Here is a 13311-nt window from a genome sequence, read left to right as displayed (position 1 = left end):
CAAAGTACGCACATTATGCACAAAGTACACAAAGTACGCACATTATGCACAAAGTAGGCACATTATGCACAAAGTATGCACAGTACACAAAGTACCACATTATGCACAAAGTACGCACATTATGCACAAAGTATGCACATTATGCACAAAGTACGCACATTATGCACAAAGTACGCACAGTACACACATTATGCACAAAGTAGGCGCATTATGCACAAAGTACGCACAGTACACAAAGTACCACATTATGCACAAAGTACGCACATTATGCACAAAGTAAGGACATTATGCACAAAGTAGGCACATTATGCACAAAGTACGCACATTATGCACAAAGTACGCACAGTACACAAAGTACCACATTATGCACAAAGTACGCACATTATGCACAAAGTAGGCACATTATGCACAAAGTATGCACAGTACACAAAGTACCACATTATGCACAAAGTACGCACAAAGTACGCACATTATGCACAAAGTACGCACAGTACACACATTATGCACAAAGTACGCACAGTACAAAGTACGCACATTATGCACAAAGTACGCACAGTACACAAAGTACACACATTATGCACAAAGTACACAAAGTAGGCACATTATACACAAAGTATGCATAGTACACAAAGTACACACGAGTATGCACATTATACACAAAGTAGGCACATTATACACGAGTATGCACATTATACACAAAGTACACCTTGTAAACACATGAATATAGACATTAAACATACATGAATATAGACATTAAACATACATGAATATGGACATTAAACACACATGCACTTACCTTTTATGTCTTCACTGCAGCTCTTCTCCTGCTCACAACACAGAGCCCGCCGACAGTCTCCCCTCCCCCATGTCCCGACAGCTAGCAGCAGAGGAGAGATGTTTAGAGCAGGGAAGGGGGGCTGGAGGGGGAGCTTCTATAGCAGCACAGACCACGGCTGCTAAGTAGAAGCAAAGCTCCCCTCGCCTGACAGGTGCGGTCCTGGCACCGGGGCTCCCTCCGGTGCTAGCGACGCCACTGGGCATGAGGGGGTTCGGGTGGTCATAGGCCCCCTGGGAGCCTTGGGCCCCCTGGCAGCCTTGGGCCCCGGGCGACCGCCCGAAACGCCCTAGTGATAATCCGCCACTGATTCCACATATGGTGCAGCCTGTATTCCACTTATGGTGCAGCCTGTATTGCACCTATGATGCAGCCTGTATTTCACTTATGGTGCAGCCTGTATTCTAGCTATGGTGCAGCCTGTATTTCACCTATGTCGCAGCCTGTATTCCACTTATGGCGCAGCCTGTATTCCACCTATGGTGCAGCCTGTATTCCACTTATGGTGCAGCCTGTATTCCACTTATGGTGCAGCCTGTATTCCACCTATGGGGCAGCCTGTATTCCACTTATGGTGCAGCCTGTATGCCTTGTGAAGAGCCGATTGGAAGGCCATAAGCTATTTGATTTCCTCTCTACTTCTCAAATCTGTTAACAGAAGTCTCCTGCTTTTTGAATAAAATTATATGAAGATATAGCTGTATATACTCTGTGTAGGTTTACCTAAGGGGTTGTCTTGAAAACACATTTTCAATTATACTATTAAGGAATTTTGAGATATTAGAGGGGAGACCCCTATTTAAGACCCTCAGCAAGAGTAGGTAAAAATAGATATCTCTCTCTGGAGGACCCAGCACGTCCATCTATTATATGGACAGCCCATTGATTTCAATTAGAACTGTGTAATTCTTCATTTCTCCTGTGGCTTCACTGCAGGGGAATTGAACACTTACTGCTGAGTTTCCGCACAGATTACAGCTGATCGCTGGGGGTCCAAGCAGTGAGGCTCCCTGTAAACACCTTATACATAAGGGACCCCTTCCACCACAAAAAGATTGTCCACATTGTCACTCTTGACATCCAAACTATTGGAGGATATGATAGCATCCATTTGACGTTGTCATGCTTTGCTTGACTTACTGTAAAAAAATATTTTTACTTGCATTGGATCACTGTAAATCTTGCTCCTGATTACAGTATTGTTTTCAAAAAACATTGGTATATTGCATGTCACCTATATTGGGTGGCACTCCTATTATGTTCTATGAACTAAAACTGGCCAATGATCCCTAAATGGTTTATTCAATACAACCAATAAATACAACCAATAAATAGCATTTTATATTCTGTAATATGTTTTTCTATGTCATCCCCATGGGAATACGTTTTTTGCAGTGCCCATATCTGTACCCACCCATCTTGCGGGGACTGGCCAACCATCTAATGTGTATGAGGGTGTCCCGACTCTCCCCTGATGGCAGATGTCGAGGGAACGAAGGATCCGGCATGTTGGATTTTAACATGCTTGATCCTTTGTTCTTGCAGGAGATTAGCCGCTGCCGAGATGTCGGGCAGCAGCTTATTCTCCTCTCACCATGTAGAAAACATGCACGCTGGGCCGAGTTAAGCATGTATGGGAGGGTTGGGAAGAATAGCTGTCGGACAAACGCGTTCCGCCAACAGATCTCTAAGGTATATGGCCACCTTCAGACATCAGAATAGATTTTAGACCCATGAGAATGGGTTTCTTGAGCTATAGGACTGAGAATATGGTTTGATTTACTTTATTTATCCTAAATGTCTCCACAGAGATTGGTGGCCATGAATATGCCTCTGAATTCGGACGGTACCGTGACATTCAATGCTACTCTTTTTGCCTTGGTGCGGACATCACTACGGATCAAAACTGAAGGTAAATTTGTCCTGAACTCGATTGTTAATAAAGATTTGTACATTATCTTAATATTATTTCATTGTTATTAATATTATTGGCAATAAATGTTTAGAACGAAAACAAATGGAAGATATCGGGTGGGGGGCGGGGGGTAAGCTACATGTTAGATGCAGTGTGTCTACTGACTGATATAGCAGGATCTTTGTTTCTACAGTAGGTCTGAATGACAATGCCGAAGTCCTATTATGTCTGCTGTAAGATTGTCATTATTATTTTAAGAAATCTAGACCTGTAAAATGTGTGAAACTGACTTCGCAGCAGGAAGCTCTGTGCAATGTTTGGCAGAATTATATTTATAGCCGGCCTCCTATGATAATAATCTCCCTCTGTCTTTTTAGGGAATCTGGAAGCTGCCAACGAGGAGCTGAGAGCTGTCATTAAAAAAATCTGGAAAAGAACCAAACAGAAGATACTAGATGAAGTCATCCCTCCTCCTGAAGGTCATTCTATGTACATTATATATATATATATATATATATATATATATATATATATATATATAATGTGTGACCTATAATGACCTGTATGTTATCCCTGCTTGTGTCAACTGGACCTTTATCTGTCATAAACGGTCGCTTTTTGTGTCTCTCAGAGGAGGAAGTCACGGTGGGGAAATTTTACGCCACTTTCCTGATCCAAGATTACTTTAGGAAATTTCGCCGTAGGAAGGAAAAGGGGCTTCTTGGAACAGATAACCTACCGAGCAATTCTACCACATTACAAGTAAATGACCATTGGGCAATACGTTTTTTTTTTTGTTTTTTTTTTCTGCTATAAATTAAAGACGTATTACCATCTTAGACATTCATTCCATATCCATGTAAATGTCTGAAATATGTGCGTCTATCTATGAGATCCACACCCATCTTAGGAACTGGGATCCCCTGATCATCCCCGCTAGTTGCATTCGGTGTGCCTCATCCAGGCAGAGAATTACTGGAGAGGTGGCAGGGAGTTACTTCTGTTTATGTAACTGACATAGAGGTGAGAGGGAGTTACGTAAACAGCCGAGCATAGCGAGCTTTGCTGTTTTCGGAATTCCCAGACACCTGTCCAGTGATTCTCCGTTTGATGCGGCACCCCTTTCACCAGGCAGGATGAGGTTGGGGGACCCCTATTCTTGAGATGGGTTTGGGACCCACATCTATCTAATATGGGAATACCCCTCTAATATTAAAGATGTTCTATGCGTTTATATAAATATGGCATCCATTAAATGTCATCCCCTTGGAATACAATTGTACAATTACAAAAATTTTAAATGACAAACTTATAATTTATGGATATATATCTTTGAAGCAGTCAGTGCTTTGTTTTTCTGATATAGAGCTCAAAATCCACTGTATAGACATGCTGGCTATTTTTATTTTTTTTAAATGCTTTATTTTTCCAAAACTTTTGTAATTTGTTAAGTTACAAAACAAGTACAAATAAAAACAATAGAAGCAAGACAAATTAAAAGGCATCAGATAGTCACGGCACTGCAGGAATATTATCAATCGATAGCAGATACATTACAAAGGAGAAGCAGCACATATATAACATGCATCTGCAATAAATTAGGAATAGTGAAATGTGACCTTCTAATGCCTTACAAGAAAAAAACATTCATATCACATTCAACTCATGCCCCCCCCCCACCCCCATATCCTACATGCTGGCTATTTACATGTGCCCTGTTATTTATACTGTACTTATATAATACATAGAACCTATTGGAAGTTGACTTTTTATTGTTAACGTCCATTCCTCTGGTCTACATTTTGTACCCTTCTTGTGCACCAGGCCGGACTGAGGAGCCTACAGGATCTGGGATCTGAGATTCGAAGAGCATTATCCTGTGAGCTTGAAGAAGATGACCTCTCTGCATTTAGAGGTTCAGGGTGCCAGGTATGGAAGAAATTTTGTGTGAATAAAATGTATTTGAGTAATTCAGTGTGCCTCTAGTAAGGGCCTGTTCACATCTGTGTTGGAGACTCCGTTAGGGGCATCCGTCACAGATCCGTCCGAAAATAACGGAACCAATAGTGCAGTATGCTGCTCTATTGTTTCCAGTAAAACCACGGACATCATTACGGAAACCCGACAGAACCAATTAAAGTCAATGGATTCCACCTGGCGCCAATGGTGTCCGTCATGTAATGGAACTGGCGCTTCTGGTATTTCTGTTCTGCTCTTCTGACGGAGCAGAACAATGGAAATACTGACGCAGTTTTCAACGGGCCGTAAGTCATCAATTATATGCTTATTTTAGGTGGTAGAGGAGACGGCTTTATGTGAGGGTGCACCAGATTTGGTCAAGGAACGTCAGCTTTCTTCATCTGTACTGTCCCTCACCAACTCAATTGGAGGACGTGATGAGCAGGCTCCTGCTCCCCGCAGATCATCTTTAGTCAGTCGATCTGGTGGGGGCTCCAAAGACAGCCTTTTGCTTCCTCCTTCAGCACCAACCAGCGGGACGAGTGTAAAGAAAAGGCAGCTCAGCACACGCAGGTGAACCGATCAACGTGCTGTATCGTTCATCGCACTCGTTGCACCGGCCAAAATTGCCCAGTGTGTAAAAGGGCCTTTAGTCTCATGATATTTGGGTTCATTCTGTGCACTTTTGTTGCCTTTTCAACATGCATTTTTTTTAGTTTTGATGAACTCTTATTAGGAGACATCGGAGTTTATCTACTAAAACCAAAAAACGCTTGTTAAAAACGCAACAAAAATGCAGTGTGAACCCAGCCTTATAGCAGCAAATGTCAATTGCTTCCACCTGCGGCTGTTTACCCTACAATGTAGAAAATCAGCAACACTCATATAATAAGACTGTAATTTGCCAACTTCTATTCTAGTTATTGTGTTTGTCCCCCAGAGACATATTCCCTACAATAGAGTCATATAGATCCATATCCAACCTACAGTCCATACATTAGTTATATCTCACTATATCTATACTCAGCGGACAGTAAATATATTAGGTCTTCTGACAATGAGATGATTAGTGGAATGCTGGACATTAGATAAATATATATTTAAAGTGAATTTAGATTAATTATTGGTTGTGGATTTTATTGCCTTTGCACTGTGTTAAGCTGGCCATACACTTGAGACAGCTGTCGGGATGCCACCATATACTTTAGATGGTCAGCCAGTCCTGCTGAAATCAGCGGGTTTAGCCGACATACATCTAAATTTGATAGCCAACCTTCGTCTCATGTCCATTAATATAAGGACAGACTTTGCATCACACACTTTGAATGATGTGGTTCAACATCTTACTCCCATGAAGGTAGCAAAAAGAGAGGCATCAATGCTAGAAGGGACTTAGCACTTTAGGCCATAAGAGCCATGTTATATGTCACTTGAAGCGTCAGAGGTTAGAGGTGCAAGATATATTTGACTGTAGAATGGATATAGTTTAGTATATTGCATGTTATCCATCCCATGTTGCTGCAGTATACATGTTTATTTTTCATACCGTGACTGACACAAAAGTAACCCCTTAATTATACAGCCAACAGAGGTATTTTTGGGTATCAATGTTTTAAAAAAGATACCCACCTTCCTATATATGACTGGCTGGTACAGTTAAGAAGTGTGCAGTTACTAAATGTGTACATGTTTTTACCTAGAAGAAGCTCAGACGCAAGCTTTGTACCATCTACTGTGTGCGAACAAGAAGAAACTGCTACTGATGATGAACAGAGATCTAAGACATCCTCACCCGTATATCCCATGAGCAATGATACAGAAAGGTATACTATATAGAGGACATGAACTTGCAATGTGAAGGTATAATATGAACGAGAAGTTCAGTCGACACGTGTTGCGGCAGTGCACGTGTCTAGGGAATGTATCAGCTTATATATTTGCAATGAAGAAGACGACCACTCACCAATGCAGATTCTCAAAGTTTTATTTCACTCTTTAGTAGTGCATCTAGTGTGATGCATTTTTATCAAAACCGTTTTCAACTACATTATTGGGAAATTCTGAGTTAATAAAGGGGGTCCCGCATTCGGTATCCTCATCTATTAGACAGTTCTAAGACAGGCTAGACAGAGAGAGGTTAGAATAGGTAATAAATGTTTGGGTCTGGAATTCCTTTCCTTGGTAAAAGAACAGCAGTACAGGTAACGCTAGAAAATGTCACATGAAGAATAACGGACAAGTACTTAAAACATAGTTAGGAATTGTATCTCTGTCTGGAGGACCCAGAACGACCATGCATGCACAGACAGCCCGGTGTAATGCTTCATTCTTCCTGTGGCAGCGCTGTAGGGGAATTGAACACTTGCTGGATTCCTCCACAGACTACAGCTGATTGCTGAGGGTCCTAACAGCTTATCATAAGGGGTCTATTCTAACAAAAAGGCATTTTCCACAGAGGATAACCTCTTTAATACTTCTTTACAGCCAGATATGGACAAGAACCTAGAATTGATCCATCAGTAAGTAGACAGAGGTTGTTTTACTGGAATTGTTAAACAACAATCTTACCAATGCTGTCTTGGAGCGATCAATTCATCAAGTCCAAGAGTTTAACCCCCAGGGTTTACATACGCAGTTAACTCACGATACTGAGACTCAGCACACTGGATCGTGTCACACGGAAAATCCTCCATCTGGTATACCACATCTAATAAAAGAACAGTCTCCCTCATTGTATCTCTTCCATATACAGCGTGCAAGTTTATGCGGTGCAGAACTACATGGACTTTATCAGACACAGTAAGGCAGATTTACTCATACTGTAAGTTTAGACGGTATAAACTTAGACAAAACAATCAGAAAATGCACCAAATTGATCAAAGTAGTGCATGCTGTATGATAAATTTGGTGCACCTAGCTAGACCTGCCAGACACTTTCCTCTTTCTTATACCACCTCTTTGTTGGCTTAGTTTACACCAACTTTTTGTGCCAAAATTTGGCGCATGGTGTGCATTTTAAGAATTTTTGCTAGACCACGCCCCTTTTCTCACTAAGCCATGCCCCTTTGGCTAACAGCATGTATGCCAGAATTCTGGCACATTTTGAATAGTAACTCTGCCCTAGTATCTCCACCCACTCGAATATTGGCATTGAGAGTTTTTTCTAAAGCTGGAAAATTTCACACCGTGTTGTTTACATTGTAGCAAAAATCATAGAACACAGAGGTAATAATCACGGATTATCTTTCTACCACTTACCTCTGCAGGAAACAAAGGATCAGATAAAAATTAATTTCGTATTTCTCTTTATTTTTTTTGCTCTTTCCTTAGAAAGCAAAATTTATCGGACTCTTTGAAGCGCTCTGGGTTTCCAGAAGAAAGAATAAACCTTCCGTCTACACCTGCAGCTCCCAGGTCTAATGGAATTGTAGATGGTAGAGTACCCCCTCGCCGGCGACTTCTGCCCCCTACTCCAGGTTTGGAAACTCCTTTAGTGTATACAGTACCTGAACAACTATTTTTAAGGAGTATTTCCACCTAAAGTCAAAATTTCTGTTCAGCCATTTAATCAGTTTCTTTCCTGCCATTACATCTACTCAACCAGATTATAACTCCTTACTCAGATTACAATTTTTTTCATTTTAGGTAGTAAATCTGCATTCAGTATCCAGTGCCTGAAAAGACAGGGAAGCTGTGATGATATCCCTATTCCAGGAACGTACCATCAAAACGCACCACCCTGCCGGACCGGAGTGAGTAGCATTTGTTTGCTTCACTCTGAGATCCTCCATTTCTACTTTCTATCTTTCATTTTAATCATATTGTATCCCCTTCAGGTGTATGGAAGTTCAGATTCCTGGCAAAGAAACAATTATTCAGCAAGTGGTCCACACTCCTGGGCCAATCCCCCAAAACGTGGTCGTCTACTCTATGCCCCTCTTATTTTGGTGGAGGAAGACAGCAGCCTGCCTACTATCCCTTGTACTCACTGGTATAGAGAGGAAGAGGGCAAGGCACCTTACTGCACTTACACCCAGCTTCATGTGCCTGGGCAAAGGCTGACGGAAAAGAGAGGGAGCGCAGATAGCCTAGTGGAGGCGGTGAGTAATCATGGAATTGCTTCTTTAAGAGACCACTTAATCTAACATACATAATGGCATATAGGAGACAGTTTGCTGTCACTAAAGGTCCTTTTACACCGCCCAATACGGACCATGAAAACGAGTGCCGATCAACGAGCCGTTGATCGGCGCTCATTTGATACTTTTACAAGGAGCAATGATTGGCGATCATGTATGGTTCACAAGCGTTTACACGGGGAGATGTGCTGCCGGCAATGATAATATTTACGATTGCATAAACGATACGATCAGCCGATGAATGATCGTGTGCTCGTTCATCGGCTGATCGTTGACCTGTTTACACAGGGTAATGGTCGGGAACGAGCGTTTATATGAACGCTCGTATGTCTGATCATTGGCCCATGTAAAAGGGTCTCAAGGCTGGATTTACACAATACAATCTCGGTCTGACATTGGGAGCCCAGCTATTCATATACTGTTGACTGAACATTTGCCTTCTGACTGGCTCTTAGGGGGTGTCATTTGCACATCATGTCCCTCATTTTGAAACCCAATAAATATTCTTTTTCTATAGGTTTTGATATCTGAGGGTCTGGGCCTCTACGCACGAGACCCCAAGTTTGTTGCTTTTGCTAAACGGGAGATTGCGGATGCATGTCACATGACCATTGATGAGATGGAGAGCGCAGCCAGTGACCTTCTAAGCCAGAGTCGAAAAAGTAGTTGGAGTGGAAGTACTGGGGGAAAGCCCAATGGAGATGACATGTTAGGACAAGGACTTTTTTACAGCGATGAAGAATCGGTGCACTGTAGAGATGAGGAGGAGCTGAGAGATGAAATGGCGTGCGTGTCCTCATTCTAAGACTCTATTCCTTCTGAGAGGGAGACTAGCCAAAGCAACTTTATTCTTATCAGCAGATACTACACCAATATGGACTCCTGTCAGTACTGGTTTGTCTTTCTACATGATTAAAGAGTAATGCAATAACCATGTATACATATGTATCCCTAAACCCAACCAAGACATTGCACCCCAAGCAATTCACATATATAAGAAAAATAACCTACATGGTCCGAGCTTGTATGAAGTCACAGGAGAACTCCAAGAATCCATAATCTTAAGGGCCAAGTAGAGTTTATGAAGAACATGTAAAATTCCTTATTACTACATTGTATTATCAATAAGTGGTACTGGCCTCCTATGACCAATGCCCCTGACGGAGTCTTCCTATGACAACACTTCTGTTCCTGTACCCTGGAAGCTTAACAGTACCATAATACTATTAAGGATTTAAAAAATCACCATCTTCACCAATGCCCACATCCTAACAGCCAATATTAAAGTCAGTTGGGATTTAGACATTGATAAAGATGATCATTTAAATCTACATAATTCCCCCATGACAACACTGAACTAACAGGACACAGTGGTGAAAGAGTTGTCATAGGTAACAGACTCACACCTTTATAAATGCTAGAAAAAACCTATTAAATTCTGGTAGTTCTTCCAGGATGGATCAGGTGTTGACAACTCAATGCACACTTGAAATATATTTGTCTAATTTTTAGGCCACATGAACGTTGCTATTGATCGGGACGCAAAACTATGGATCCTGGTGTCCGTATCTGGGTCTGTAATGCCTCAGAGTTGTTTCGCGACCATTCCGTATGTCCGTATATTACGGCCGTGTTGTTTCCGTGTGTCATCTGTTTTTCGCAGTCCAACCCCTTCAAACACCCATAGGAAGGTCACATAATCGGATTTCTCAGGCGTTTCTTCGCAACGTGACCGCAAAATGCGGACAGCACACTGATGACTTCCGTGTGTTGTCCATTATTTTTGCGGGCCATTAGACTGGAATGGCGGCACGTGTCCGAAAAAACGGACAGGGATAGGGCAAGTCCTACCATTTGCGGAACACAACAACAGATCCGAAAAAACACTGATGTGTGTGTGTGGCCCCTTTGAAATAAATGTATCATATCAGTGTGCTGTATGTATTATACAGAGTATGTATATGTGTATATATATATATATATATATATATATATATATATATATATATGACAGGTTCTTAACATTGGAATGGAGAAGTCATTGATACTTGCAATGATAGACCGTTAGGAGCATTGGGGCAGATAGGAATATACTTTATGATTATTTTTTTTGGGGGGGGGGGGGATCAAATGCTATTTATACAACTACATTACATTTAACAACTTTAAGAATTAAGAGTTTCATCATTTGTATGTGAAGTTTACTAAATTATTTTTTATGCAGGATTTAGGTTCCATTCAAGTTCTCTATTTGGAATAATGTCACCAATAGAAACAGAAGAAGTATTTAAACATCTCCTATTTTACAAGACTAATATGAAGAAAATGTCTTGCTTTATATTAAATTTTTTACCTTTTTAAATGTAAATAGTGATTTTCAATTGAAAAAAAATAAATAATTTAGTTTCTTTTTATTAATCGGCAAACAATGTTTTTTATGCATACTTACTGTGGATTGTTGAACTTCGTTCCGTTATACAGCAACACATTCTTTGGTATTTTATAATATGGCAGTGCCTCCACCTACGACCCCATCACATATCATGTAACCCTAAACAGTCCATGGCTTTACACACAATTCGCTCCTCAGGGGCGGAGCAAGTAACCATGGGACCCCTAAGCAAAGGTTGCAGTGGGGCGCAACTTTACGATGACCACCTTCAGCAACAAGTACTGACATGAAAAGCAAATTCCTTTTTTGATCCCTTCTCTCTTTCATGTGTCTTTTTATTCTTTTCTTTGGTTTCTTTGTGATTTTCATTTAATTTTCCTACACCCATCAACCACAGTGATCATTAATTTCTCCTTACCTGTGAGTGGAGAGGGGCACCCTTAGATGTTGGGCTCCATAGCTACCTTGGTAGTTATACCCATGCTCCCCTTTCCCAAACCCATTCTGCCTACATTATGTTCAATTTTTAGAGACAAAGCTTATAGGGTTATGTGGGGACCAAAAATTATTAGCAGTGTAAAATGATCAGTGTACTCACTGCAGTATGTGAGTACACTCGCTAATATACATTCCGGTCCCCATTGCGCTGATTCTGAGATTTTCATAGTTCTGCCGGGGACCGGAAGTCTAGTTGCATAGTCCTCCTTGATGAAGATATGACTCTTCATCATGTGACCGATCCCGCTGGACTCTATGTACAAGCAGTAGCGGTAGCACAGAGATTATAGAGAGTACAGCGCCAATTTCAAAGCTAGCACTTGGGAAGTGAGGGCGTTTCAGCTCTTTACCGTCCGCTATCTACAGACCTGCGATGAGTTGATCTCGGCTGGGTGGGGGTATCTGCCGTATGTTTGGGTCAGTTGCTGTCAAATGGCTCACGTGGGGGAAGACATGAGTATTGGGGTCGCCTGCACGTGAGGGAGGTACATTTTGATTTTGCTATGGAGCCCTCCCTCTTTAGAGTAAACTTCGTCCTCAAGGAATCATGGAAGAATGATAAAAAATAAGTATTGTGTATCATGTATCGTTTTTAACCTTTTATATAGATGAATGGCTTATTCATAGAATTGCCAATTGAATGTGAAGGCCACATCCAGATATCAGGAGACCAATGCATGAATTCTCATTACCTAAGCGTTTGCTGCTTTTGTCAGACAGGGTTTTAGTTTTCATGTCCCAAAAGATTTTCTTGAAAGGAAACTTCAATGACCTCTACAGAGCATCAGACCACAGCTGAAGGAGGACGAGCCAAGTACTCATTTATGAATGAGCTGTCTCTGTGGGTGCAGCTGGTCGCCAGTGAAATGTATTGAAGCTGGTAGACAGAGCAGAAGTTATTTCGATGGCACTGACTTTATCCGGATAAGTAGAAACACTGACGCAATGCAAGAAGCACACAGCTTCAAGACTGACACATTGGGGGAGATTTACTAAGCAAGGCGCTCTAGAATGCTGGCACTAATTGCGCCAAAAACTGGGTGTGGCATAGAAGTCGTAAAATGGACTACATTTATTAACAGTGTGTACCAATATAGTAGTGAAGTACGCCAGCCATGAGTTGGCGTATATTTGCGCCAAATTTATTATACAGTGTGCGCCGTTGGGAGAGCTTTGGTGTATAGTATCGTTATTTCTAGTATCGTTTTATCCTGTCTATCTTTACAACACTATTAATAAATATGCCACATTGTTTTTTAATACTTAGTGAGCTTCCCTGGGGTACATGTAGAGATGATATTCCATAACTAACATGGTATAATATTATTATAAATATGCTCACACATCTGATGCCACCTATCTCCCTGGGTAAAAACAGGATCCACATGTTGAGTTCTGACATGTCCAATCTTTGTTACCCCGATGGTAGAAGTTGTGACCCCGTACACAGTAGATTTATGGCCATCGCTGAGACAGACCTCTTTAATTTAGGGCATGTGTCACAATAACCCGTGCTCGCTAACACTCCAGGATTATTTCAGGGTCTCCTGAAAAACAGGGGAGACATTCGGGC

General features: G+C 41.4%; 1 protein-coding gene across 4 annotated transcripts in view; it reads left to right on the top strand.

The window, feature by feature from the left end:
• CACNA1F (calcium voltage-gated channel subunit alpha1 F) overlaps positions 1 to 11162 on the top strand; it is an 86230-nt gene extending 75068 nt beyond the window's left edge. For 2 of the 4 annotated variants that reach the window (XM_075835282.1, XM_075835280.1), the window contains 10 exons: positions 2645 to 2747; positions 3128 to 3229; positions 3382 to 3512; positions 4575 to 4679; positions 5044 to 5282; positions 6410 to 6532; positions 8040 to 8185; positions 8355 to 8461; positions 8546 to 8809; positions 9366 to 11162. In XM_075835282.1, coding sequence (XP_075691397.1) covers positions 2645 to 2747; positions 3128 to 3229; positions 3382 to 3512; positions 4575 to 4679; positions 5044 to 5282; positions 6410 to 6532; positions 8040 to 8185; positions 8355 to 8461; positions 8546 to 8809; positions 9366 to 9653 — 1608 coding nt within the window. In that variant the 3' untranslated portion in view covers positions 9654 to 11162. Of the gene's footprint in view, positions 1 to 2644; positions 2748 to 3127; positions 3230 to 3381; positions 3513 to 4574; positions 4680 to 5043; positions 5283 to 6409; positions 6533 to 8039; positions 8186 to 8354; positions 8462 to 8545; positions 8810 to 9365 lie in introns of those variants that run through there. The other 2 variants (XM_075835281.1, XR_012850302.1) reach the window with 2 other exon arrangements.
• Positions 11163 to 13311: the final 2149 nt, after the last annotated feature.

The sequence above is a fragment of the Rhinoderma darwinii genome, chromosome 8 (assembly GCF_050947455.1).
Source record: "Rhinoderma darwinii isolate aRhiDar2 chromosome 8, aRhiDar2.hap1, whole genome shotgun sequence".
Taxonomy (NCBI): domain Eukaryota; kingdom Metazoa; phylum Chordata; class Amphibia; order Anura; family Rhinodermatidae; genus Rhinoderma; species Rhinoderma darwinii.
The sequence above is the reverse complement of the archived record's forward strand: the minus strand, read 5'-3'. Positions and strand labels throughout refer to the sequence as shown.